Source organism: Pestalotiopsis fici (assembly GCF_000516985.1).
Source record: "Pestalotiopsis fici W106-1 unplaced genomic scaffold PFICI_Scf_3, whole genome shotgun sequence".
Classification (NCBI taxonomy): Eukaryota; Fungi; Ascomycota; class Sordariomycetes; order Amphisphaeriales; family Sporocadaceae; genus Pestalotiopsis; species Pestalotiopsis fici.
In genome coordinates, this window is record NW_006917093.1 from 2,610,905 (window position 1) to 2,638,000 (window position 27,096).

Sequence of the window (27,096 nt, forward strand, 5' to 3'; positions counted from 1 at the left end):
AGCGGGCGGCCCTGGCCTGGACCTTGGTAGAGAACCCCGCAATAATGGCCCCGCCATCACAACGCCTACGATAACAGTCGTCGCCCTTCTTGTGATCCCATCTACCAAACTCATCTCATACTACTCTCAACAAAGCTGCTCTACTCTTGGTGGGCACCGACTTCAGATGCGGTGACATCCGTTTGCTCTCGATCTCTAGGAGGGAAACAACGTGGCCAAGGAACAAGAACCAGAACCCATCGACTACCTACAACCTCGCAAAACCTAATTCTCCGACATTCATCGAGGCACGAGCGCGGACAGCACGCGTGTGCAGCTATTATATACACATTTCCCATTCAATTTCACAACCATGTCGTCATCTTCACAGACTACGGGCGCGGCGCGTCTACTTCAGCGACAGTTTAATGAGATGCGCAAGTCCAAAGACCTCTCTGGCGTCTCTGTCGGTCTGGTCAATGACAACAATGTCTTTGTGTGGCAAGTCGGCATCATGATCAATGATGATTGCAAGTACTACGGCGGTACGTTCTCCAGCTCTTCTGACCTCTTACACCATAGCCAGTCTTCCCGAGATGGGAGAGGGAGAGAGAGGGAAAGTCTCAGCTCTGAACGCCACGAGAAACTCTCTTTTAGCTTTCGGGCCTTTCCTTTACTTGCCTTCCGTCTGGTTTCTACTCGTGCATCTGCTTGGTCTAGTACCTTTGCATGTCTTTATGCTAACAATCTCTCCTCTTCCGTGTAGGCGGCTGTTTCAACGCGACCCTAAGCTTCCCGCCCGAATACCCGCACATGCCGCCCAAGCTCGTCTTTCAGACGCCGGTCCCGTTCCACCCCAACATTTACGCCAACGGGGAGCTGTGCATCTCGATCCTGCACCCGCCCGAGGAGGACAAGTACGGGTACGAGAGTGCCGCAGAGCGCTGGAGCCCCGTCCAGACCCCCGAGACCATCCTCGTCAGCGTCTTGTCCCTGTTCAACGAACCCAACGACGAGAGCCCCGCCAACCTCGACGCCGCCAAGCTCCTGCGCGAGGAGCGCGAGGGCAAAAATAAGGATTTCCGCCGTCGGGTGCGCAAGTGTGTTCGCGAGAGTCTGGGCGAGGACTGAGCGGGAGCTAGTGCCGATACGACTGCCATACTTGATGCGGGAGAGTTGTACTGGTGGTTGAGAGGCAGCATATACAAGATGGATTTGAATTTGGATTATACTACATCACCACATATCGATTTCAGCGATTCGATTTTCAAGGGCTGGGCGCATTACACGCGAGCGTTGATGAGAAGCTCGTCGTAGTGGAGAAATATTTTGTTTTCATGGTTGATTGGTACTCAGGAATCAGGCAGCCCAGGGTTCTGCAGGAGGATTGAACCTTGGACCACACCAAGAGTATCTTCACTTCATAGCTAGTCTACCATGACTGGAGGAAAGTGGTTGGTCGGGCGTTCAGGTCTGCATTATATTAGGGCGTCCAGGCAGGGCGTCCAGGCAGCGCATTTCAAAAATATCAAAGCCTATCTTTCCAGTACATTTCGCAGATTCACATGATTACAAGGTGAGTGATGAGTCACTTGTGAACGAGAAAAGAGTCGTCTGCAGACGGTATACAAGAGAACCTAGGTAACGGAGTCTGTCTACTCTATGACGCCAAATACGCGCCCAAGTGTACGATCCCATTCCTCGTCCCACCTCAGGCTGCCCTCTTTTTGGGCGCCTCCACGAAGTGTTCGGAGCTCATCCATGCCACTATCACTGAATAGTCGGGCTAGAATGACGGCCAGCTCGGATGCCGTCTCAAAGCCGCAGCCGTTTTGTCCTTCCTTGACCAATTCGCCAAAGCTCTCGTACTTGGAGTAGGCTGCGACCGGAAGACCAGAGCCAAACATATCCACAACCTTCATGGGCAAGTCGACTCCCGAGCTGGACATGTGTAAACAAATGCCGAGATCTGCACAGCTAAGCAGCATGGCGTAGTCCTCCATGCTCAGCCAGGCAGTCAAGATTCGAATGTTGGGCAGCTTGCCATCCTTTTGTAGTAATGCAATCTTTTCCTGGTAGTAGGATTTCTGCGGGCCCTTGCCCGTGATGATGGCAATAATGGGGCGCGGTGCGTCCTGGGCGTACTCGACCAGAGCGTCCAGCAGGAGTGAAAAGTCTTCGTCGGGCGTCCAGCTCGTGCTGCTGACAATCAGCTTGGTTTCTCCGGCCAGGATATTCTGGGCCAAGTCCTTGGTCTCGGGCAGCCGCTCCAGGAAACCCTTGCGGTCAGGAATCGAACTGAGGGGTTGGAAGATGGCGGCTGGCCGGTCGTGCAGGGTCAAGATTGGCGTCTTGATATTGTAAGGAGCCTCTTTGAGTTGTCGCTCCATGGCATGGGTGACGGTAATGTTTGCAGTGGGTGCTACTTGTCCCAACACGCATTCGTATATCTTGGAAATCTTGACAAATGGGTGATTGGATCCCTTGGTGCCAGCCAGAATAGTCCAGCCATAGTTGTGCCAGTCAATCATCAAATGGGTATTCCTCAGGACCGAGATGAGAAGGGCAATGAATAATGTTGGTATAGATGGAGGGTTCTGTACCAGCAGCCATCGTGCTGGCTGGGTCTCATAGCCCAGCACCCAAAAGAGACTCCAGATTTGCCATAAAACTTTCAAAGGCCCAGTGATTATGAATGGGAGTGACTTTGACTTCAAGATGACTGGAGGTAAGGCCAGCGAGTGAACAGCCACCTTGGCGTTGCTGGCTAATTCGGGATGAAGTGGCGATTCTGCAGTGGCTTTAGTATAGGAAATCAATTGGTGCTGAAATCATGAGAGAATACCATTGTAACCAATCAGGTCGACGCTACCGCCGTGTTGGGCAATACTAAGAGCATGATATTGCATCCGGGGCGAGCGTCCAATATCGCCCAGAACCAAGACCTGGACCCGAACGGACTCGGGTGAGGCGGGTGAGTGCTTCACATGTCGGGAGGGCAAGAGGATGACCAGGATGACTGCCGTTGCGATCCAGCCTAGAATGGTGGTGACAAGCAGCAGTGTGAGAAGTGTCATTGTCACGAGACTCCCACAGAAAAGAGAGAGACAGTTGGTTGTGTGAGCGGGTGAAGGAGCGGCGCGGCAGATTGCCGAGATCGAACCCGCTCAGGTGCTCCTATCTCTCTAGATCTGTCCGCCGCGATCTGTCCTTGCTTACAGACAGGGCCAGGGATATGAGTCCTGTTTGCTGACTGATGAGAAACCTCTGTGGGTAATCTGTAGTTTTTTTTTTTTACGTGGGTCTCAGAATGGAAGGCCGTTGTAAAGGTTGATGAACGTGGCACCCACGTTTAGCTCAAACATGGCTTTTTTCGAATATCGTTGACACTTGGCGCTAAGAGGAAGGTCAGACGAAAACCCCAAGCACATACAAAGTGTGTCTGTTGCCTTGTACTTTTGAGACGTGTGGGCCTGGCTAAAAAGATGATTTGGATATCATGGTCAAAATGTCTCGGACAATTAAGGTATCAACATACAGTAGGGGTCCTTCAACGTCTGGGGCAATTTTTGGCGCTTGAATTTCCCATTCAAAGTTGAGAACCCTGAGGCCGTGGTTTTGGTGATGACGTGGTAGTATTGAATGACTGGATAGCTGCCGCGCGTGTGCTATGTTGTGCGCACTGACAATGGGGTCACTAAAATGTTCCTAGCTGGCAATAGATTCACGTCTTGCTAGTTCGTCCTATGAGAGGGCATTGATCAATACCTTGCATCTCATATGTAGCTTGCTTGCTTACAAGTCAACTGCCCAGGTGCTGGGACCTGCAGAAGCGCATTCTAGGTATATCGCTTGATACATGCTATAGCATAAAGTAGATGCCTTGATCCCCTTGCTCATGCAACTGGAAATATCGAATCAAATCTCTCCCTTCTTGGCCATAGATACCAGTAGTGCAATTGTCTCCCTCATCGTATTGGCATTATGTACTAGAATTTAGCAGACCGCTTGCAGGGGCCCAATGAGATGGGATGGGGTCAATCTCTAGCGCCTCCGGAGTGATAGATCGACAAGACGGAGCGGAGAGAGACATTGATGGCCCAAAATGGACAATTACTACAATAAAGAAAGAGCTGCATCATTCGGTTCTCCCTCGTGAAATGATCAGGTTCATTAGTCTTCACTCTGTTGACTACTGCTATACTTTCATCTGGTCTAGAGTTTACTACACACTTCATTAAAGCTCCTGGACAATTGTCTCGTGGTTTCTGAGTCGTAACGGTGGTACCTAGAAACCGTCTTGTCTTGTCCGTCCACTACCCGCTTCGATAGGTCCAGTACCTTGCTTGACCTTCCTCTCTACGTTGGGCTAGCGCTGGGGTCCCCCTTTGCACCTCCCACCCACCCGTCGCTGGTTGCACACCCGGCTTCGGGACGAGTCAAGACAAGGTAAAAGCACACAGCTTCCAATCTTGTCGCTACTGTACAGGCTCTTGTGCTTGGCCAACTCTCGTCTTGCTAGATCCCTGAGGCTCAATCTCAACTCAAGCGACATCTTCTTCTTTGGGCACATGTTCCAATGAGGAATTGATTGAGACCCACGTCGAGTCGCATTGGCTCTACCTTCCCCTCCGGCGAAGCTACCACCAGCCAGCATCACCCGCCCCCCGACGCGATGGCCTCCTACGCCCTACCGAGTCCGCCGCTCTCCCACGGCCATAGCCATGGCCACAGTCACAGTCACGGACATTCACACTCTTTTGGGCATTCGCGGCGGACCGGCTCACAGAGCCAGAGTGGCTCAGGACATCACCGCTACAGCCAGAGCCTCGATCAAGATGGACAAGACCACCTACAACAGAACATGTCCCACTACAGAGCAAACTCCTACCTGCCGCTACAAAAGCGCGAGAACCGTCCCTCACCATTGTCGAAGCAAAACACCAGCTTGACTCCCGTGGAAGACATGTCGCCAATGACGCCGGCGCGCGCGAATACGGATACCTACTTCGATTCCAAAGCCGCCGCGTCGCACTCCCACGAGCATCATGACCACGACCACGACCACCACGACCACGATCATCATGACCACGACCGTGAACATGACCATGATCACGGCCACGATCACAAGCACGATCACAGCCATAGTCACAGCCATAGCCATAGCCATAAAGAGAGCTGCGGACATGACCACCACAGCCACAGCCATGACCATGGTCACGACCACGACCATCATGGGCACGATCATGCACATGGCCATGTTCATGCACATTCGGCCCAGTTTTCCAAGCTGACGAGTCTCTTGCTGCCGTACACCTCTCGATGGCCACTTATACATGCCATAATGACAGAGAAGGACTCGCGTCGCATTTTCTATTTCATGGGGTGAGTAGCACCGCAACACTCTACTGACGGGAGGACATGCAACTGACCCAATGCACAGCCTCAACTTCTCGTTCATGGCCGTTCAGGCTTTCTATGGCTACGTCACAGATTCTCTAGGTCTGCTGAGCGATAGTATACACATGTTCTTTGACTGTGTAGCATTGGCAGTTGGACTTTTTGCGGCTGTCATGGGCAAGTGGCCCCCAAGCCAGAGATTCCCATATGGATTTGGAAAGATTGAAACGCTTAGCGGCTTCGCCAATGGCATTTTCCTAATGTAAGTACTGCTCGAGATGCTTCAGGTTCAATCATTAACATGCGGTAATGCACAGTCTGATCAGTGTTGAGATCATGTTTGAGGGTTTCGAGAGGCTATTGGAGGGCCGGGAGACAAAGCGACTCCTGGATCTCTTCGTTGTCAGTACTTTGGGACTGGTTGTTAACTTGCTGGGCATATTCGCATTTGGCTCCCACGGACACCACGGCCATGATCACGGGCACGGGCACGACCATTCACACGGACACAGCCATGGTCATTCTCATGGTCATTCCCACGGCCACTCTCACGGGAACGACAACATGCATGGCATTTACCTGCACATTCTCGCCGACACCTTGGGAAGCGCGTCGGTCATTTTCTCCACAATCTTGACATATTTTATCCCATGGTCTGGATGGGATCCCCTGGCATCTTTCTTGATTGCCTACTTGATTGCCATCACTGCAATTCCTCTGGTCAAGTCTTCTGCTCATCGACTGCTTCTGGTCAACCCGGACGACACCGAGTACATGCTTCGCAATACCCTGACCGGGATCAGCGAGGTTCGAGGTGTGGCTTCTTATGCTGTGCCCAAGTTTTGGACTGACGATCGAACCGGACACGCTGCTAATGGAAGTCTGTTGGGTGTCATCCACGTGGCAGCCATGCGCGGAACCGACTTGGAAGAAGTGCAAGAACGGGTGAACAACTATCTGTTGGACAAGGGCATAGATATGACCATTCAAATGGAGCGAGAAGGCGATTCGTCTTGCTGGTGCGGCATGGGCAGAACCAGCCCGATAACACCCAAAACACCAAGTTTCCACTAGTGTAGGAGGAATTGGTAGAGGCGCATGAAGCCATTCACCGTTTGCTGCTTTGCATTGGACAAGGGTATATATCCTTGGGACTCGACTGTAGACATGTGTATCTTTCTATAAATGGCCGGTGGTTCATCGATTATAGGTTGCAGAGGACTAGAGAGGGCAAGAATAGCTCTGCCATTATCGAGATACCCGGAGACAGATTCTTTGTATAACCTTGCCATAGAAGCAACAAGCAGCGTACATTATTAGCAAGCATTACATGTCCTCATTTAAAAAAGTCACTGCATGATCACCAGACCTGGCGTCTTCGACAACATGACCAATTGTCGGATTCAGACCCGAGGCACTGTCTATTCTCGAAACGCCTATTGGACAATGTATCTTTGCATGGATGCCAGCAGTGATCACGCATAATACCAGTCTTCGATGGGAACTCCGACATCATCTGCCGCAACGCCAAAACCGAGGTGGCCGACTGGATCTTCGAAACTCGCGTACTGGTCGAGAAAGCCGGGAGGCATGGGCACCACTCCCCACTTGATTTTGTTCTGGGAGATGAGCAGCCTGAGCTCGTCGTCGCTGCCTTTCATTTCTCTGAACACAGATTCGTCCGGTGCTGGATCAATATGTAGTGAGTCGCTGCTCGCATGTCTAATGCTGCGCATCTCAATATCATCATTGTGGGTCTGACTGTAGCCGCCAAGGATCAGAGCACGCTCAGCAAGGTCGGATCTATTTTCGCCTTGGATGACGTTTGCGTCACTGTACAGATGGGCATCTGTGTCGGGCGCATGTAGCAGTGAGGATACGGATTCCCTTTCAGACGGGCTGAGATTGTCGAGTGACTGCTCTCTAGCTTTCGACATGGCAGAGACGTGGCAGGCTGCCGATATGGCCCAGGAGTTACTCCCAACGGACCTCATGTATCCAGGCAGACGAAACACACCGAGGATGCACGGTGCTAATGTGATGACCAAGAAGATAATAATGAATGCCAGGATTGAGATCGGAGAGTACCCAAAGGAGACTTGTGTGTCTGCGCCGAGGCTATCGTCCAGAATGCCTGCATTCTCTTCTTGGAATTCTTCTCCTTTGAAGTAGTCTTGAGCCAGACTGTTAGCAACTCAGTTGAGCCTATATCATGGCAAGGATCCATACCTCCTTCAAAAACCACAACATAGAAGGTATTTGACATCATCCAGTGGAGAAGTACACTCCCAGTGATTAGCGGTATGCTATACTTGTACGGCAGCTGCAAACGATAAGTCGCGAATTGAGAGCCTCTGTGGCGATATTGATTAGAGGACAAATTGACGCGGTCACTGGTACCGCTAGCAGGGCACGTGGTACTCACGTAGGTTCCGTGACTCTGAGTCCTTTATACCGCATGCTATACATGGCCCATTCTCGAGCCATTTGCATTCTCGTGAAGAGAGTGTTGTAAGATAGATAGCAAAAAGAGAGGATCAGCTGAGGGCTGTTGACAAGCAGCGTGGCGGAGAGAAATCCACTGGTCAGCCTGGATCGGATGAGAAAGTTCGAGTCGCTCTGACCAACAGTACCGGTCCTAGAAGCGAAAAGGACAAGAAATCAGCCCCGGCGACGCCATTTCCAAAGATGAAGAGACTTACAGGATTCCTGCAAAACTTCCAGCTATCCACAGACAGAAGCATACAGGGAAAAGACATACAATGTAGATCACATATGTACAGATCCATGTCCGCTTAGATACCGCACTGCCCATACGCCTTGGCCGCTGATGCCATCTCCGGGGCCCGGGCGCAAGTGTCCGCTGACTTCTTCTCACGCCCGTCCGACTCAGCGTACATTGTCCGACAGTATGGGGATCCGGCTCGCGGATGAAAGCGGTCACAGCGTCCCCCAGCGTGACGAGACTCTGACGATAATCCAGCCCTTTCAGCACGACAAGGCACTGGACAAACTTGATGGTTGTGCATAATGTAATGGCAAGCAAGAGCATCACACTGAGTCCAATCTTGCATCCAGGTTGGATGCTTTCTGCAAGACAGTAGCTGACCGGTAGCGGCACGAATTGGCTTTGAACGAACTGGCTATCATCAAATTGGAAATCAATCTTCCAAGTCTCTTCGCTGCTGTCCGCGGTCGCCTGTAATCTATTTTGACATGCATTATCGCACTGCGGAGCCTCAGTAAAACCCACACTCTGGAAGGTTGCTTCCATTACGCATTGTGCACTATACCAGAGGCTATTGATGGACCCATTCGTCTCCTTGAAGAAGTCAGCGGAAATGTAGCTGGTTGAATAATTTGTCGGGTAGGTTGTCGTCCATCCATCAGGCTGATCGATTACAATCACAACATTTCGATACTTCTGCAAGCCATGACATTGCTCGTACTCGTTTCGGCATTTTGCTGCAGAGATTTGATTCCATGTACTCCCTTCTGCGGCCACAGACGATATATTGGCCGAGACTGGTGATTTGGGCTCGAGATAGGCATCCGAGCCCAGATAAGTATCCGAAGAATCGCTGTCTGGAATCACCAGGGACGTTCCTGGCACGCGATACGGGCCCCCATTTACAAATCCCTCGGTCGCAATGGTGAGCTGGTAGGAGCTCTCGCGCCGGTCAGTCTGAAAGATGACACTGTTGAAGAACAAATGCAGCGGGATGGAGCTCAAGAAGAAGACGGCCCACGAGAGCGTCTTGAACCTCGACACGCGCACGGCGTTGCGCAGCGAGGGGATGCCAATGTCGAGCCACGATCCCCGGCTATGCGCCTCAACTACTTCGTCCCTCGACGGCGCGTTGAGCACCTGCATGAAGAAATTCGACGATGCGAAGATGGCCGTCGAAAAGATGTTGAGGAGCAAGTGCAGCGCGAGATTCGCTCGGCTGGCACCACTCGATCCACAAGCTCCAGAGTAAAACATGACGGTCTTGTAAATTCCTCGAGCCTGTGCGAGAGCGGCGATAAGGAACGAGATCAATATGAGCGTCGACACGCCCATGATTGTCGTGTTTACCAGAGCCGCCCGCCGCCACCCAGTGGTCCCAAAGGCAGACCGAATCCGAGACCATATTGATAGTCTTGGTCTCGCCATTTTTTGCGCGATCCAAGTCAAACGTCAAGGGAACTTTGGTGCATATGCTTGCGTGACTGACATGATGAAATATGTCTCCCTATGATGAACGAAAGAGTAGACTAGAAAGGAAAGAAATGAAATTTGCCCCAGCGCAAAGCAGTGAGGCTCTGGGGGGATCAGGAACGGGGCTGATACATTCATTGCCAAGTAATACGGTGTAGTGCATCAGATTGCAGGCACAGCTGCAATCTTCGTATATCAATGCTAGGAAGGAAGAGTCAGTCGGACCAATCAAGAACTGCTATTGATACACACACAAGCGCGCAGCCACGGGCAAGCAGGGCCGATAACAAAACTCTCCGCGTCCGCTATCAAGCTAAAGGTGCAAGCAAACATTTGAAGAAGAAAATGTGGCTTTGACTCTTTCCATTCGCTCGAAACAATGGGTGTAGATTATCTTGACATTAGTTGCAAAGAGCAAAGGCCAAAAATTTGTTGTTACAAGCTGCAACGGATAATATAAAAAACAAATGACAAAACGGAGCTCAAGGGTTAGGACAGCTCAGTGTTCATTAACTTCATTGCTCGGTATAATTCCTAGCTCATGCCTTCGCCCAAACACATTCCACTTAGAAGCCTTGGCTATAAGTATAGCATGAAGAGTGAACTGGTGTAGAATCGGACTGATGTAGGCTCCTTGACAATATACTGTGCTCCGTGCTCGTTATTTTACACGATGTAAGATTAAAGTGGTCTCTCAAGAGAAAAGGAAAGGAAATGCAAATATGATATTTTTGTAATAATAATAAGGGCTGTTTCTTTAAGGCATGCTTTGCCCCTGTCCACATAGGACTTGATAAGAATTCAAAGGAAAACAATAAACTTTCAAGTTTTACTTAAGACGCTATATTGTATCGGCATTGCGGCGCTAATCTAAGCATACAGGCGGCGACCAAAAGTGAAAGAACTACATTGTAGACCCTCGGTAGTTCTGGAGTCGGACTTAACGAGGACCTTCAGAACACTTGCGGACAAATTCTTATTGCAACATTTCTGTAGAAGAAACAAGCGTCGTAAATTATCAGGTCAATAGTGCATATTCATATTTCAAAAGTCACTAATATATGGAGGCAATCGAGTTTGGGGTTTGAACAAACGGATCAAATGTCGGATAATGAATACAATGTAATATACAGATTACAGAGTTGTCATTCTCACCTATTCAGGCTTGAGATGTGCCGTCTGTCCGATGGATAGGTAAGCATTGGAGAACTGCTGTGCGCTAGCTTGCAGTGTACAGAGTACGGACTGTGTATTCCCAGTTAACTGTCCGTGGTGGGTCGCACTGCATTTTTCTTCTCATGCACCATATGCAGCCGAAAGTTCAAACTAGGCCACCTGCATATGAACAAAAAAAAAAGTGACAGTAGATTTTGATTGGAGACTCCATATAGCATCGACATCGCGGCGTTGATTTTGAACAGACAATGCAGCGGCCAAAGCGGATGAACCCCTGGGCAGTTCTGGCGTCAGACGTTTAGGACCCCCACGGGGAAGTCCAGAAGAGCCCCCCAGAGCCCCTCCAATGGCTCCTCCATTGAACCGAAATGGCCGACTCCCGAGGCAGAATATCGCGCGAAGCGGTACGTAGATGTGTAACATTGCCCGCTTGTCATCGGCTGTCCTTCTCCAATCCGCAGCCTTCAATTGTATATATTTATATCTTTCAAGCCGAGACGAGCGACTTTACGGACTTGCGTTGCATGTTTGTTTGATGGATTAGATTAGCATCTTGCGCCTCAAGTCGGATGAAGGATACTTTTCAATAAGCACCAGAAAGACTTTTAAAAAGTACCACCACAGGCGTTAGGTACTCTCTGTCTCCCCGCTAAGCTCCACTATACATACACGAAGCCGAGGCACTGACGTCGATTGACGCTGCCACCGACGCCCCGGGATAAGCACCGTCGCAAGTCGCATTACTCGACAAGTCGCCCGCCGTCAGACCTCAAGTCGAATTGCAACGTGGGAGGCCAAAATAAAATAAACTTTCGGGGTAGGCGATCGTTCCTTGTGTGACAGTGGCATATATCCAAGAACCTGGAACAGTTTATTAGCCTTCAGGGGAAGTGAGGGAGTGAAAAAAAAAATATTTGGGAAACGCCCTGAACAAGCAGAATACAATCTTAAAGTCGACTGTCGGAAAGCGGGTCGCCTCGATCACAAGCCAGTGGAAACAACCGATACATTTATCAGACAAAGAAAGACACCAACTAGACACACGACACCCTCTTCCTCCTTCAAACGGAGCTCCCCCTAATCTCACCCCGTCGAGGTCTCTCCTCTACCTTTTCTCTTCCTCTGCGCCCTCCTCGTCCTCGAATTTCTTCCTTCTCACCCCATCTCCTTCCTATACCCCAAACACAGAGACGCCTACAGGTCCGATACCATGTCGTCCACCGACTCGATAAAGGAATCCGTCGCCGCCAGGCTCCCGCACATTCCCGAGTCCAAGGAGGAGCTCAAGGCCGAAGTAAAGGCCGAGGCCAAGGCCGTCGCCAGCTCGGGACTGTCGCAACTGCGCTCGTTTGCCGCGGGCGGTTTCGGTGGCATTTGCGCCGTCGTCGTCGGCCACCCCTTTGATCTCGTCAAGGTCCGCCTCCAGACCGCCGAGTCGGGCGTCTACAAGAGCGCCGTCGACTGTCTCAAGCAGAGCATTGCCCGCGATGGCTTGCGGAGGGGTCTGTACGCTGGTGTCAGCGCGCCCTTGGTTGGTGTCACGCCCATGTGTATGTGATTGGTCCCGATTCTTTTCCTCTCCCATCATCCCCTTGCCAAATACGCGAGTTTTGATCAAATTGCAAGAATGCCCAGCTAATCAAGTCTCGATCCCAATACAGTCGCCGTATCGTTCTGGGGCTACGACCTCGGCAAGCAGCTCGTCACATCGTACTCGACGGTAGAAAAGAATGCCGCCACAGGTCAGCCACAGTTGTCCATTGGCCAGGTATCGGCGGCCGGCTTCTTCAGCGCGATCCCCATGACGGCCATCACGGCGCCGTTTGAGCGCGTCAAGGTCATTCTGCAGGTGCAAGGCTCGCGGCTGCAGCCGGGCGAGGAGCCGCGCTACAAGGGCGGCATGGACGTGGTGCGCAGCCTGTACCGCGAGGGCGGCGTGCGCAGCGTCTTCCGCGGCAGCGCCGCCACCCTGGCCCGCGACGGCCCCGGTTCCGCCGCCTACTTTGCCGCCTACGAGTACATCAAGCGCCGCCTCACCCCCAAGGACCCCGTCACCGGCGCCCCCCAGGGCGACCTCTCCCTGCTCGCCGTCACTGCCGCCGGTGGCGCTGCCGGTATCGCCATGTGGATCCCCGTCTTCCCCGTCGACACGGTCAAGAGCAGGCTGCAGACGGCTGAGGGCAACGTCTCCATTGGCGGCGTCATCCGCGAGCTCTACGGCCGCGGCGGTGTCAAGGCTTTCTTCCCTGGCTTCGGTCCTGCCCTTGCCCGTGCTGTCCCCGCCAACGCCGCCACCTTCCTTGGTGTTGAGCTGGCTCACCAGGCCATGAACAAGGCCTTTGGCTGAGCTAGGGGTAGACCTACTTTGACAAATTAGAAAAGAGATTTGGATTTATGCGCTTCACAACAATTTCTTTTTGAACTCGAGCCTGGAAAAAAAAAAGCAAACAGAGCCATCTCGGGTCATATCATGATAACGACGAACAAATTCGTATACACAGCGTTCATGCGATCAAAATATATTGTCGACAGCCTAGGGGTTTGTTCAGAAGTGGGAGGAATTAAGCAGACGACTGCTCGGACCGAAGCGGGGAGGAGGCCAGGTGACGAAGAATACCCCAAGAGGCGTCATTGTTCGTCCCTTTCGCAGTGGGCGGTTCAGTTGCCGAAGAGAAAAGAGCTCTGTGCATATGATTGGAGGGTGATATATAGTTCCTTATGACCATGCATAGTTTCGGCGTTCTTCAAGATCGGCTGAATAGATTATATTTACTCCTTAGACGAACGAATGGATTCATTTTGGCAGCTTTTACACACTTGATGTTCGGCCATGGAGGTGTTCAGTGAAGATATTTATATTACTACTGGTCTAAACACATTAGAAGGGAGATCCGACAATTCTCCAAGGTGTGATGATTTTCCGAAAACGCCATGCACTTGTGCCATCTATGTGCATTCCCTTTCCACGCCAAAGAAAATGCAGTGTTGGAGAGGTATCATGCCAAAGGATGGTATGCCTCGTATGCTCTACTTCGTTATTAAACCAAGAAAAAAAGAACACCAAACAAAAACAGCTGCTCTAATGATGCCCTTGCTTCGCTTTTTGTGTCTGTGTGGCTCTGAAAATCAGAAATGCAATGCATATCATAGCTGTCGCTCAGTTACAGTCCATCGTCGCTTTTGTGAGCTAAAGTCTCGAAGTGTCTCTGCATCATCGGGAGGTCGAGGTGATCCCCACATGCCAGAACTTGGTGGAATCGACGTCTTCGAGTCAAACTTGTCGTGCTCTTCCGTGTCTATCGAGGCTGGGAGTCCAGGTAAATGGCCATGCTCGTGCTCTGGCATCTCGATAATTGTCTCTGGCGGTGGAGACGACTTCTTGACCTCCTTTTCGTGACTAAAATCCAGTGTCATGGGCATGTCTAGTTCTTCCTCGGGATTGGTGGGCTCCTGCTTTGGTGTCCATAAACCCCACGAATTCTTTCGCGGAGCAGTGCCAAAACTGGTCACTCCACTTCCAACCGTGATGCCGCCCTTTGCAGCATTATTAGAAAGAAGAGGAGGAAGCCTGGTAACACCATTTGTTCCGCCAGACATGTTCCTGGGACCACTTATTGAGCTGCTCATGGAGTTGCTGCGGTGGTCCCGTGGCTGGCCGTAATGCGCACCAAAATTAATGTCTCTTAAGGCTGAGCTGAGACCCCTCGAGTGTCCTCTTGAAGCACCAGCCACGCTAGATGACCTGCTCACATTGCCTGACCTAACCAGGTGGTCAGTGTTGGCAAACATGGATAGCTCGTATAGGTCCTGCACCGTCACTGGCTTCCTCGACAATCCGTCGTCAAGAGATGTCACTGGGTGCTCGTTCATAGCACTCTGAGTCTCTGCGTATCCGGGCCTTCGTCTTGCCATGGACAGAGAAGTCATAGGAACGTCGGCGAGAACGGGCTGGTTTGTGATACCACCCACAAGAGCGTTACATCCAGCACCATGGGAAACTAGTATCACCACGTCCTCAATGTCCTCCTCGTCGTCAAGCGTGTGGCTCTTTGCGGTATTGTTATTTTCAAGCTTGGATGGATTAGGCGTGATAGGAGTTTTGGTAACCATATGGCCGGGGTGGTCCGTGGTCATGTACCAGTCTACCAGACGCTTCAATCCCTTACGGAATCGTTGATGCATAGCAGCCCATTCCTCTGGTAGCACGCCACCATCGCCCCAAGCAATCGGGTTGCGGGAAGAGTCCCACTGATAGTCAATATCGACACATGCGTCTCTCGCATGAGCAACATAACCCTGAGGAATTGGCTCGGAGGGAGATATGGCGTACGCAGGAACAGGAGCAATGTAGCCCGTGAAAATGGCGGATTCTGAGTAGGCGACCTTGTGAGAACCCCGATGTTCACCAACTCCGTTGTTCAAGCTACCAGCGGGGGCGTCTCCTGGCTTTACGAGACCGTCCAGACTGGCATTGCGCGACTGCGTTGGTGAATTCCACAATCGACTCGGCGTTGTTGGTGTGCTCGGACGCGGGTTCGGGTCGGTATACGTGATGTAGTTTTCTTTGCGCAGAAGCTCTGCTTTGGCTGTCATGAGCATGAGACTCGACCTTGGAGGTGGCGTTATGTGATCAAAGTAGTCTGGCGAGGCCCATTCTCCAAGGAAAGGATCTAGTCGCAATATGGTTTTCTCCAAATGATCCGAATTTTGCGTCGGCTGCATAGGCGGAATATCGGTCATAAGGGCCGGTCGAGTTCTTGGGGAGACGGGATCCGACGAGACTGGTGTCTGAGGTCTCGGCGAAGCTTGGAGCCGTGCAGGAGGGTAATCGCTGGCCTGCGTGAAAGGCGAGGGGCTCGAAGCAATTCCGGCGCTGATGGCAATGGACGTCTGAATACAGCGGAGGAAAGGAGAGCTGTGCAGGACGACTCGGTATCGCTTCTTCTTGGGCTTCTCAGTGTTTCCATTCTGGCCATTATTGTGGCTTGCGCGAGCAGCTTCGTCCTCGGCCTCTTTTTCTTGTAGTATGGATGCGATTCTTGCCCCAAGCTGCCTGCATTGGAGCCAGCCGCCGTAAGTGAGAGGCGGGTCGTAGGGTGTCGGTGAGGTCATATGCCACTGTTTGTCAGCAGCGTCTAGTCGGTTGCCATGTCTGTTTGGACGTTAGGTTAGCTACGGGTTAATGGAGGATATCTGATTTGGGTGCATTGCAACGGAGAATACGAACCTGACGACAAACAGGTACGCCGGCGGGCGACCCATATCCTGTGCTGTTGATCACGACTGAGTCTCTCGCTCTAGACCTAGGGAATTGCGACGGGGCTGGGATGGAATATGCAGGGTCGGGGTTTCACGCGGCAACCGTAATGTTTGCAGTATGTCTGAGCAGATGGTTCGCGGAGAAGAAGAAAAGCCAAAGAGAAAAAGTCCGGATAAGCTGGCAATCGGACTCTAGATGTTGATTCTGAGGCGTGCGAGTACCGCTTCGGTAGTTGGCTGGGAGGTGTGTATGGATGTATGTAAGCTTTGTTTGTCCTTGGTGAGCCGGCAGCTTTATTGGATTCCTGAACTGCTTGTGCAAGTGCCTTGTGTTGTCCCATGACCTGGTGGACGAGCAAACAAACGAGTATTATTGGATCTAATACTAATGACAGTCCGGAAAGAAATTACAGACTCGGGCGTCTATCGGACCGCAGCGTTGGAACAGGCTGTCATGGTGGATCAGCAGATCGACGTTGTACATTTTTCGGCGGTTTTGACGAGGTCATCGTGCGCATGGCAAACCAATAAGGCGGGGCAGAGGCGGCACTTGGCGACCTCCAACTGCCCGGGTTTGGGGGAGTCTTTAGGAATCACGCGTCGCTAAAAAGAAGATTGCAAAATTTATAGTAGACAAGAGCTAGTCCGCGATCTGACAAGTTCGGGCGCCGACAAACGGCGCCTCTAAATAGTCCAGGCACCTTAAAACACCAGACAGCCCAAGGACCCTGGAGGGCGCTAGAAACGAATGCCAGCACTGGATGGATACAACTACGGAGCCATTGACGTGGGATCCCAGGACCACACGAGACGATACCGAGCTGATGGCTTGTTAGCTTTGCCGTTGCTCCATCTTGTTGTGCAAGATACAAACATGTGATACGTCTTGACAAGTCAAACTTTTGATTCAGCTCTATTGTACGTGGGCGTGAAGTGGAAAGTGTCCGGTATCCGTGCTGCTTGTGGTGAGCTGAGAGCTGTAAGCATGGCGAAGCAAAAGATCTACATGGTGCACCTTTTCTCGGCCTTAAGTTTTATGGAAAACTCCAGCATTCGGATTTTAGGCAATCGCCACGAGTGCGCTGTGGGCAAGAGGGAACCACCTGCTAGGTAGCCTTGTAGGCAGCCATATTCTCACTAGAAGGCAGTTTAAGATTTGTCATTTGGCACCACAAAGGACAATGAAAGACTTCTGAATGTGATATCTTGGCGCCTTGGACGAGACAAGGAACGATCATCAACTATTAAAGTCCGACGAGGTCAGGTACGGAGTAATATTGAGAAAAGGGGTCCTCATTCATGTCCCCCAGAGTCCCCCCAACTTTGCAGAGGATAACTTGAGCTGCAGTTCCCCTGGAGACTAACTAGACACAGTTAGGAGAGATCTCGGTAAGCAGCAGACCTACACCGAGCACCCCTGGCTGGGCAGGGCCGGGGCTTTGTGTACCTGGGGTAGCTTCCAAGCTAGGGGCCCAAATTAGGCCTAGGTGCTTTATACAAAGTACGGAAAGGATTTCTGCCACTTTTATGTATTCAGGAACCAGGCTTGCGTGATGTAGAAGCCTATTGAATGTGTGAACTTGGCGTGTCTGTGTTTTGCTTTGTACTTGAGGTGAACGAAGTTCTGGATCATAACTGTGATATGTTGAAATTCGCAGCGGAACTGTTCCATCTGCGACATCACTTCGTCATGTCCCGCGCTGCTCACTCTATGGCGTCGTCTTATCTGTACAGTTCGAAATTGGAACTCTGACATCTGGCTCACCATCGCCTCAGAAACATGGGAATGGCAAGGCAGAAGAAATGTAAATACTTGTAGCTGACATTCTTAACCGTTTCTATCACGACCTGTTGCGTGAAGAAACGAACAGGATGCATGTATTCCGCCCTCCATATCTCAGCTTCATCAGATAAATATGTACTTATTGCCAAGACATCCTAACGATGCACCCCGCGATTTCGTCGTTCTAATGGCCGAAGGTAAGGTTTGGATGCCGATTTTCAAAATTCCAAGCCAGCTGCCATCCTGGGGTCCGTTTTATCACAATATCGAGTGTATAGCCATGCCACGTGAATTGTATAATTTCTGTTTCAAAGCCGGGCCCACCTTGGATAACTACGATCCTAAGTTTTTCCGTCAATACAAAGCAAATGACAATCTATTGCACAAAAGGCTTCGCAACATCTTTACTTCCATGTCCTTTCACTTTATGCAAGACGTACCGCCTATGTAGGTATTATGTTGGGCTCACAGTCCGTCCTCGGCATGAAATTCTATCTTCAAATTGCTTGGCACATCATTTGTCTATCATGCGAAACGCAGCCCTTTCTGTTCTTGGCATCACAGCCACACCATCCTCGACCGGTACTCCTTTGAGTTATGCAGCCGGATCAGAAAGAGCACTGACATTGTCAAATTTGGCAAATATCGTCTCCTTGTGAGTAAATCTTGAGGTGACAGGTAGGTATTCAAAGCTTGACAATTATTTAGTGGAGACTCCTGGACTGATATTCGGTTCGACGTCAATGGAACTCAACCATCGTTGGGAATTCCGTTTGGAAACACGGGCAAAACAAGTTCCAATGGAAAGATGTGGCCTCAATATCTTGCCATGAAGTACAATACATCTACCGTTCTCGGTTATGATCTCGCTCTCAGCGGCGCCGTTGTTGATGTTGATATCATTACCACCGCAACGCACGACATGGATGAGCAAGTGAACGAGAAATTCGAGCCGTACGCAGACCAAAGCGGGTTGCTGCCATCCAGAAAAACTCTATATACCCTATGGGTCGGTAATAATGATATGAACCGATCATACAATGGCACGGATCCTGCGATCAACTCAAAGGTGATCGCCAGATACAAGGAACTAGCGACCCATCTCCACAATGTTGGCGCACGTAACTTCCTTTTCCTCAGTGTACCTCCCATGTGGCTATTTCCGAGCAACATGGCCAACGGCGCTGACCTCGCCAAACTTCGTTCAGCCGTTGAGGATTTAAACGCCAGACTGCAGAAAATGGCGAGAGAGATTGATCACGATCTTGCTTACACTTCAGTATATTACTTTGACATTACCAGTCTCTTCGGCACTGTCGTTGAAGATCCTGGTCAATTCAATGAGACCGCGATCTACAAAGATACAACTTCATGGCGTGAAGCCTACGAGTCGTAGGTCATCTTTCCTAGACTTTCTTCACTGGTCATCTTGATGAATATGAACACATTCCATGATCTGAATTCGGATACTATACTCGGCTAACACATGTTTGTAGTGGGACGTCGAAGCCGGACTACAAGTCTAGCAAATGTACTTACTCAGCCCTGGAGTATCTCTTCATTGACGGTGCACATCCTACACAGCCTTGGCACGACTTGATGGCAAACAGGCTCTCCATCATGCTAGATAATGGAGAATCGCTCAGCTGAGTCTGGTTTCAAGCATGAAGGAAACGCGGGAATATTATCTAGGCAACCATGATGAGATTTGCACCATATGTTCCAGGGCTTCCCGTGAGAATATCCCCTTTGATAACACTTTCCAAAGGTCCACTGAGGGGGGAGTGGTAGAGAAGAAGGTGCTGATCAATACTGTCGACTCAAACTCTAATTACCAACGCAAAGAAGAAACCTTGAAAAAAGTTGATAGTTTGGACTGCGTAGGCGTGAGCGCAGCTGAGTGGTGGAGAATCATTATGATTGAAATCAATCCCGTGCCAAGACCCACCAAGCAATGTTGTGGCGCTGAGAGGGAGAAACAATCATTTCACGAATGTTGTCCGCTGCACCGAAAACCTCGGGGTATGAAAGCACGAGAGTACGGGCTGCCGCTGAAATGGATGCAATACTCTTCCCGGCTCTTTTTGCGCGGATAATTCCCGTACGCCCCTCTATTGAAATCTCGCGAGACGGGCATTTTCTGTTCGATACAACGTCAGAAGGCCTCCATTAACAGGTCCATGGCCAGAAGCAAATCTCAGAATCGCCGGACTCTATATATTTCAAAGGTCTGACAAGCACTGTCTGCCAAATATCATGGCAGGACAAAAATTGAAAGTGATCTCACAATAAACCCGCCATGCATGCAAAACATCCATCTTTTCTTTCCCTCTTCCTCGGCTCGACCATCCTGGCTGGCCTAAATCAAAATTTTGGCTCAGCGTCAGCAGTTCCGCGGGCTGATACCTCTGGTCGCAACAGAACTAGACTGCACGAAGGATGGAAATTTCAATTATGGCCCAAGGCGCCAGATGGAATCACTTATGACTTGCGCCCAGACAACACGGGACAAGATTTGGAAGTTCTGAAGCCTTGGATCCTGCCGTCAGCAAATGCTTTCATCCCGAACGAGACTGATCACTACTCTCAGCCGGTAGGCCAACCCGAGACTGTGATTCCATATGTCTCTCCATCATTCAACGACTCAAGCTGGAGCGACGTTGAGGTGCCCCATGACTGGGCAATAACTGAAGCCTTTGTTTCTCGCTCAATCACCTCTGGTGACATGGGCCGCCTTCAGGTCCAGGGAGTTGGCTGGTATCGTCGCCCGCTTGAAATCTCCACATCTGACCGGGGAAAACATATTTATCTCGAAGTTGATGGCGCAATGTCCTACGCTATGGTGTGGCTGAATGGCCAGCTGGTAGGAGGATGGCCGTACGGCTACAACTCGTTTCGAATGGACCTCACGCCTTACATCGATTTCAGTGGGGACACCAACAATTTGGCTATTCGTGTCGAGAACCCGCAAGATGATTCTTTTTCAAGATGGTATCCCGGGGCTGGTATCTACCGCAATGTATGGCTTGAGAAGGTCAACAGTGCTGTTCATGTAGCCCAGTACGGTACAACCTTTGTTTCTAGCGAGGTTTCTTCGAAGTCTGCGACATTAGACTTGTCAGTACGGATATCAAATAAGGCTTCAAACGAAACGTCCAACATAACAGTCATCACCGAAGTCCACAATTTCGACTCACCGAGTGGAAGTGTTGGGAGGATGGTCGCTACATTTCCAGCAAGGTCCCAAAGTATCTCGCCTGGTGCAACAGTCCAAGTGAACAGCACTATAACTATTTCAAAGCCCTATCTCTGGGGTCCACCACCCCTACAGCACCCGAATATGTATATGGCGTATACACGCCTGTATAATGACGGTGACTTGCTGGATACATACACTAGCACGTTTGGCATTCGCACCATTGATTTCGACCCTAACAACGGCTTGCATGTCAATGGTCAGAAGGTTTTTATCCAAGGTGTGAACCAACATCATGATCTTGGCGCTCTTGGCACTGCCTTCAATGTTAGAGCTGCCACTCGCCAGCTCCAAATTTTACAAGAGCTCGGCGTGAACACAATTCGTCTCTCTCATAATCCGCCAGCACCAGAACTCCTGAAGCTCACAGATGAGCTGGGATGTCTCGTTCTCGATGAGATATTTGACAATTGGGCCGAGGGAAAGCGTGACTCGGACTTTAGTCTGATATGGCAAGATTGGCACGAGGCTGACTTGCGAGCGTTTGTTCGACGTGATCGAAACCATCCTTCAATCTTCTTGTGGAGTTTTGGTAATGAAGTCCTTGAAGCAAGTGACGACAAAGAACTGGCCGGCCAGATCGCTGCGAATCTGACCAATATTGTGACCATGGAGGATCCAAGTCGTCCCTCGACTGCATCCATCTTTCGATCTGTGCCGGGTGAAGCGTTTCCCAATGCGTTGAAGGTTCTAGGAATCAATTACCTCGGGGAAGGAGCTCGCTATGGTGAAGCATACGTCAACCTCACAGGCTACAGAACCGATCCTCTATACGAACCATTCCACAATGAGTATCCAGAAAGAATGATATTTGGCTCTGAGGTCGCCGCCTCCGCAAGCAGCCGGGGTACTTTTACTTTTCCCGTCACCCAGTACGACAGCTGTCCGATAGATGATAGCCATGGTGGAAATTCCACTACGAGCACCATCAGTGGCTACGAAATCTACACTGCCGATTCTGGATCCTCTCCGGATCGAGTGTTCAAGACACAAGACGAATATCCATTCGTTGCTGGTGGCATCGTCTGGAGCGGTTTTGATTACCTTGGTGAGCCAGTACCATATCGTACTTCAGCCCGCAGCTCTTACTATGGTATCATTGATCTGGCTGGATTCAAGAAGGAAAGATTCTTCCTATATCAATCACGATGGCGCCCCGATCTACCAATGGCACATATTGTCCCACATTGGAATTGGCCAGAGCGTGACGGCCAGGTAACCCCGGTGCATGTGTTTACGTCAGGCGATGAAGCAGAACTATTCATAAATGGCAAATCGCAAGGCCGGAAAAAGAGGGGAGCTTTCGAGTATCGTTTCCGCTGGGATGATACGATCTACACCGCAGGCAATGTCAGTGTGATAACCTATAAAAATGGGACAAGGTGGGCAGAGGATATCAAGAAAACAACTGGAAAGCCTGCTGCTTTACAGCTTACGGCAGACCGAGCCACGATTATCGCTGATGGGGAAGACTTGTCTTTTGTCACAGTAACTGTCCTCGACAGTAACGGCGACACCGTACCAGAAGCTGCGAACAAGATTACATTTTCTGTAGAGGGACAGGGAAGGATTGTAGCAACAGACAACGGCTTGCCGACAGATATGACTCGTTTCACTTCCTTGTCTCGAAACACATTCAGCGGGTTGGCGCTTGCAGTCGTCGAGGGATTATCGGGGCTGCCTGGCAAGATCGTCCTTACGGCCAAGGCTGATGGGCTAACATCGGCGAATATCACGATTACAACTACATAGAGGAACGTATAGGTCGCCAGCGTATTCATAGAGCGATAGTCCTTTACGTAAAGCTGCTTTCTTATTACCAAATAAAAGCTTAATGGCACCAATAAGTCGTAGCATCAGCACATGTGGCTGAGTCAATCCATTATTGAGTATCTTAAGCTAAAGAGTAAAATTACAGATGGTTATCATTTACGAAATGAACGAGGAAAACTGTCACATTGACGTAGATACTACCCTCTGCAAATAATATGCTCTTATATACCAGATAGCTCTTTGCAGCTCTATTTTATAGCTTGATAGGATCAAATCGAACATTTCTTTTCAGGCACTCCTCCGATTACTTTTCCCTTCACGATGGCTCAGGTGATAGCTTGTTATGCTACCGGCTTTGGTAATTATTGAAAGTTTCGCAGTGTCGCAGAATCTAACTTATCATAGGGAAGATCATGAAGTCACTTTGCATTATCCAAGTTCCGATGGACATTGAAAGAAAATCCTTTTGTCCTAACGAGGGTGAGACAATCGCGATAACTCTACGCGAAGTGCGGGGTCATGTTGACAATCTAGTTGCATTAGGGTCTATTGCAGGCCATTTCTCGGAAAGGGGGCTAATTTGATGGACGGCTGAATTATCAAACAATGAAAATGTTTCCGATACACCAATGATGCTCTCTGAATATCTGGGCCGGTAAAATTTCTTTGGTTTGCTGAGAACCGCTCCAATGACAAAGCTTACAGCTCCAGTCAGGCGAAGGGGGCAGGGAAGAAGAGAAAGAAAAGGGCTCTCAAAGAGATGAAGAGAAAGAGGAGGAGCTTGGTGAACTACATAAAAGAGTGAATGAATACAAATCAGACGTACGTCTTAGAACGCAATAGTATCGTCTAGTCCAAGATGAAGTTCTGTGTTCGAGTTGCCATCGGCACTATACTAGCCTGGTGCCAAACTGTCCATGGCAAGGCCTTCCAATATGAGCAAAGAGACACGAATATCACTTTCACAAACCCAATCCTCCCAGGATTCCACCCTGATCCGAGTTGCATATTCGTCGAAGAACTTGACAAGACATTCTTTTGCGCATCGTCATCATTCTTGACTTTTCCTGGGATCCCCATATATGCCAGCAGAGACCTACAGAACTGGAAACTGGCCAGCCGCGTGTTTAGTCGCCCTACGCAGATTCCTGATCTCAAAACGACCTTGACCTATAGTTCTGAAGGGGGCATATGGGCGCCGACTTTGCGTCACCACAACGGGACATTCTATCTCATCTGCACCTTTGTCCACATCGGAGCAGCAGGCAGCCGAAATTTCAAGAACTTTGTCTTCACTACTGCGTCTCTGTTTGATGAAGAATCTTGGAGTGATCCCGTCGAGGTCGAAATGCACGGCAAGAGCGCGATAGATCCGGATCTATTCTGGCATGAAGACGGAACGGTCTATATGCACACGGGGTGGGGTCGCATCTACCAGCAGACCGTTGATTTGCAGACTGGCGAGTCTTCCGTTCCAGTCGTCGTCTGGAACGGCACCGGAGCATCAAACCCAGAGAGCCCTCATATCTTTCAGCGCGAAGATTATTATTATCTGCTTATTGCACAGGGAGGGACCGGCAAAGAGCATGCGGTTGCCGTGGCTCGGTCGAGGAATATCTCCGGGCCGTACGAGAGCTACACTGGAAATCCAATTCTTACGGCCGCAGGGACAGATCGATTCTTCCAAGCTACTGGTCACGCGGACTTATTTCAGGATAGCAATAGCAACTGGTGGGGTGTGGCACTGGGTAAACGTTCAGGTCCAGACTATCAGGTATATCCAATGGGGCGAGAGACTCTGCTCTATGCTGTGAGTTGGAATGAGGGTTGGCCAACGCTGGACCCGATTTTCGGAAAAATGCAAGGTTGGGCGTTCGATGTCACTAATACAACCATCCCTGGAATTGGTTCGTATATTGATGCACCCGATCACGTCAATTTTGGAGGTACAGAAATCCCCACTCACTGGGTAAACTGGCGCTTTCCAGACTCTGATGCCTATTCCGTATCGCCCACTACCCATCCGGGTACGTTGGAAATGGCGCCATCGTTTTCCAATTTGACCGGAAATCTAACCACAGCTGGGCCCATCAGCCTTGTGGGACGCCGCCAGACTGCAAGTCTTTTCAATTTCAGTGTATGCATTGAATATGAGCCATTGAGGGTGGGCGAGGAAGCCGGCATGACGGCTTTCGTCACTCAACTGCAGCACATCGATCTTGGAATTCTGCGCGGCGAAGATGACAATCAAGTTATAAAACTTCAAACGACATGTGACGGAGCAACGGATACAACACCACCAAGCACTGTGGTTCAAGACTTACCAGAAACATGGTATGGCCAAAAAATGTACTTGAACATCCAGATGTCTACACCTGATACCTACACTTTCAGCGTTTCACGGGCTGCAGACTCATCGGACTTGCTTGTCATGGGGGACGTCAATGCCATATATCTTTCAGGTGGGAGTGGTAGTTATACAGGTAAGTTCGAACTATGCAAGCATCGCTAACTCCAATGAAGGTTTGGCCGTCTTAATTTTTGGCAATACTGATGTGTAACAACCAGGCGTTTTACTTGGAGTATACAATACAATTAATGGTGGAAATGGTAGTTCCAAAGCATGGTTCAACGAATGGAACTACACGCCAATGGCTCAAGAAGTTGACGTTGGTGTTTTCGATTATATATGAGAAGTCGCAAGGGCAAAGAAATGTTTCAGACGATCATGTGAGCGACGACACATGTCGAAATCCATTCCAGGCGACTGGCATAACTATTTACAGCTTTCATTTTGGTAGCGACTTGTTGAAATGCAAATGTAATGAATGAGGAGAACAAATTATGTGCTGCCTGTAATTTCTTTCTTAGAATATCACGTTGAATGACGCTAATAGGATTTGGCAAAGAATTGATCTAATGGCATAATGATCTATAGAGTATGAAACCTTCCAAGTGACGTGTAAAGGGACTGCAGGATTTCATTGTCCATCAAAGCTTGCTGCTGCTCGTCGGACCAAGAAGGCCTGCACGAGTTCTGCTCGATTTGCAATGGCTCGCCTACTTTCAGCCTCCAGGAGCTGGTCACAAAGATCTCCGTGGTTTCGGTCGCGTTGCCGAGCGATTTCCGTTGTCAAGTGATCCATCCGTGCCAGCTGACCGCAGCCCCCAATCATTGCAAGCAACAAGAGGACAAGACCAAAGCTCCTGTTACAAATGATGACAGCTTGTCGTTGACTCGATTCATATCTCTTTCTTGGGTCCCGCCACTGTTCCCAGTCTTCCCAAGTTGCATTCCTTTTTGCATCATGTCCTTGCTGGTGGCGATACATGTGAGCTTTATGGTGGGACTCGTGTTCTCGGAATCCTGTCCTGTTTGAACCGTGGTCCGCAGGTGAGCCAAGCCCCCATCCAACGCCTCGCTCATCATATGCTTTCCTTTTGACGGGATTGGACAATATTTTGTCTGCTTCTATAATGAGACGATAGCGCTCTACCCTGGCCGCTTTCGAAACACCATGATAGGATGTGTATTGCCACCTGTCCGGATGGTATACCATGACAAGTTGATAGAATCGTCGCTTATTGTATAGTTGATCCTTTGGTTGCTCCAGGATATCGTAAGGGGTTATGTGGGACCCATTAGGCCATGATGTAAGTATATGGTCGTACTTTTCGCCCGTCCGGGAGCTATTCTGCTGATCGCGAACTGTGGCATATCTCCTCGAGGCGATGGACTTTAGGCCTGCGGGAAGCTTTGAATAAAACATTGTGACTCGGCCTACTGGCAGAATGGACTTCTATGAATAGCGGATTGAAACAGGTCAAATGATGGAGTTCAGCCTCAAGGATTCTCTTCAGTCTTTCAGCTTTACTTTTACATAGCCCGGCGTCAAAGAGTTGGCGCCCAATCGAATGAATATTTTAACAGAAATTGTTTCACATGAGCCAATTTGCGAACGATATGTTGAACACAGTGATACCGCATCTATTCTCTGCATTATAGATCCACCAAGGTAAACCGAAAGACATACCAGCAGCCGGGTGATATTCCAACGCGCATGTAGTAGTCGGGTTTGCTGGAGTCACAAAGTGCCAAGAGCGCCTGGTGTTTGCGGTTGCGGATGCAGGGCAAGCTAACATCAGTGAGCATCCAGTCTGCCATGCAAGGTCCAATACAGCAACAGGTCCTCTCACCATGTCATTCGTGTTCCGTCTGGAAGTAACATTGTGTGAATAGTGGCAGGTTGGCAACGGGTTCCCCAGACA

General features: G+C 50.0%; 10 protein-coding genes across 10 annotated transcripts; 6 read left to right on the top strand and 4 right to left on the bottom strand.

Annotated features, from left to right (window-relative positions):
• Window positions 1–352: 352 nt before the first annotated feature.
• On the top strand, window positions 353–1,110 carry PFICI_04934 (Ubiquitin-conjugating enzyme; the record flags this gene model as incomplete). Its single annotated transcript, XM_007833515.1, has 2 exons — window positions 353–524; window positions 746–1,110. The coding sequence occupies 2 exons, from the start codon at window positions 353–355 to the stop codon at window positions 1,108–1,110; spliced, it is 537 nt and encodes a 178-aa protein (XP_007831706.1).
• Window positions 1,111–1,634: 524 nt separating this feature from the next.
• Window positions 1,635–3,056, bottom strand: PFICI_04935 (uncharacterized protein; the record flags this gene model as incomplete). The annotated part of the gene is made up of 2 exons (XM_007833516.1): window positions 1,635–2,770; window positions 2,825–3,056. 2 exons carry the CDS (start codon window positions 3,054–3,056, stop codon window positions 1,635–1,637), a joined length of 1,368 nt encoding a protein of 455 aa, XP_007831707.1.
• Window positions 3,057–4,654: 1,598 nt separating this feature from the next.
• On the top strand, window positions 4,655–6,453 carry PFICI_04936 (uncharacterized protein; the record flags this gene model as incomplete). The annotated part of the gene is made up of 3 exons (XM_007833517.1): window positions 4,655–5,364; window positions 5,423–5,641; window positions 5,697–6,453. The coding sequence occupies 3 exons, from the start codon at window positions 4,655–4,657 to the stop codon at window positions 6,451–6,453; spliced, it is 1,686 nt and encodes a 561-aa protein (XP_007831708.1).
• A 401-nt stretch (window positions 6,454–6,854) lies between these two features.
• PFICI_04937 (uncharacterized protein) lies at window positions 6,855–9,535 on the bottom strand (the record flags this gene model as incomplete). The annotated part of the gene is made up of 4 exons (XM_007833518.1): window positions 6,855–7,552; window positions 7,609–7,733; window positions 7,805–8,017; window positions 8,082–9,535. The coding sequence occupies 4 exons, from the start codon at window positions 9,533–9,535 to the stop codon at window positions 6,855–6,857; spliced, it is 2,490 nt and encodes an 829-aa protein (XP_007831709.1).
• Window positions 9,536–11,966: 2,431 nt separating this feature from the next.
• Window positions 11,967–13,103, top strand: PFICI_04938 (uncharacterized protein; the record flags this gene model as incomplete). Its single annotated transcript, XM_007833519.1, has 2 exons — window positions 11,967–12,306; window positions 12,418–13,103. 2 exons carry the CDS (start codon window positions 11,967–11,969, stop codon window positions 13,101–13,103), a joined length of 1,026 nt encoding a protein of 341 aa, XP_007831710.1.
• Window positions 13,104–13,900: 797 nt separating this feature from the next.
• On the bottom strand, window positions 13,901–16,018 carry PFICI_04939 (uncharacterized protein; the record flags this gene model as incomplete). The annotated part of the gene is made up of 2 exons (XM_007833520.1): window positions 13,901–15,908; window positions 15,984–16,018. 2 exons carry the CDS (start codon window positions 16,016–16,018, stop codon window positions 13,901–13,903), a joined length of 2,043 nt encoding a protein of 680 aa, XP_007831711.1.
• Window positions 16,019–18,325: 2,307 nt separating this feature from the next.
• On the top strand, window positions 18,326–19,448 carry PFICI_04940 (uncharacterized protein; the record flags this gene model as incomplete). The annotated part of the gene is made up of 3 exons (XM_007833521.1): window positions 18,326–18,453; window positions 18,507–19,190; window positions 19,295–19,448. 3 exons carry the CDS (start codon window positions 18,326–18,328, stop codon window positions 19,446–19,448), a joined length of 966 nt encoding a protein of 321 aa, XP_007831712.1.
• Window positions 19,449–20,097: 649 nt separating this feature from the next.
• Window positions 20,098–22,806, top strand: PFICI_04941 (uncharacterized protein; the record flags this gene model as incomplete). The annotated part of the gene is made up of 1 exon (XM_007833522.1): window positions 20,098–22,806. One exon carries the CDS (start codon window positions 20,098–20,100, stop codon window positions 22,804–22,806), a length of 2,709 nt encoding a protein of 902 aa, XP_007831713.1.
• An 880-nt stretch (window positions 22,807–23,686) lies between these two features.
• Window positions 23,687–25,520, top strand: PFICI_04942 (uncharacterized protein; the record flags this gene model as incomplete). Its single annotated transcript, XM_007833523.1, has 2 exons — window positions 23,687–25,310; window positions 25,396–25,520. The coding sequence occupies 2 exons, from the start codon at window positions 23,687–23,689 to the stop codon at window positions 25,518–25,520; spliced, it is 1,749 nt and encodes a 582-aa protein (XP_007831714.1).
• A 288-nt stretch (window positions 25,521–25,808) lies between these two features.
• On the bottom strand, window positions 25,809–26,597 carry PFICI_04943 (uncharacterized protein; the record flags this gene model as incomplete). The annotated part of the gene is made up of 1 exon (XM_007833524.1): window positions 25,809–26,597. One exon carries the CDS (start codon window positions 26,595–26,597, stop codon window positions 25,809–25,811), a length of 789 nt encoding a protein of 262 aa, XP_007831715.1.
• Between the last annotated feature and the right edge of the window lie 499 nt (window positions 26,598–27,096).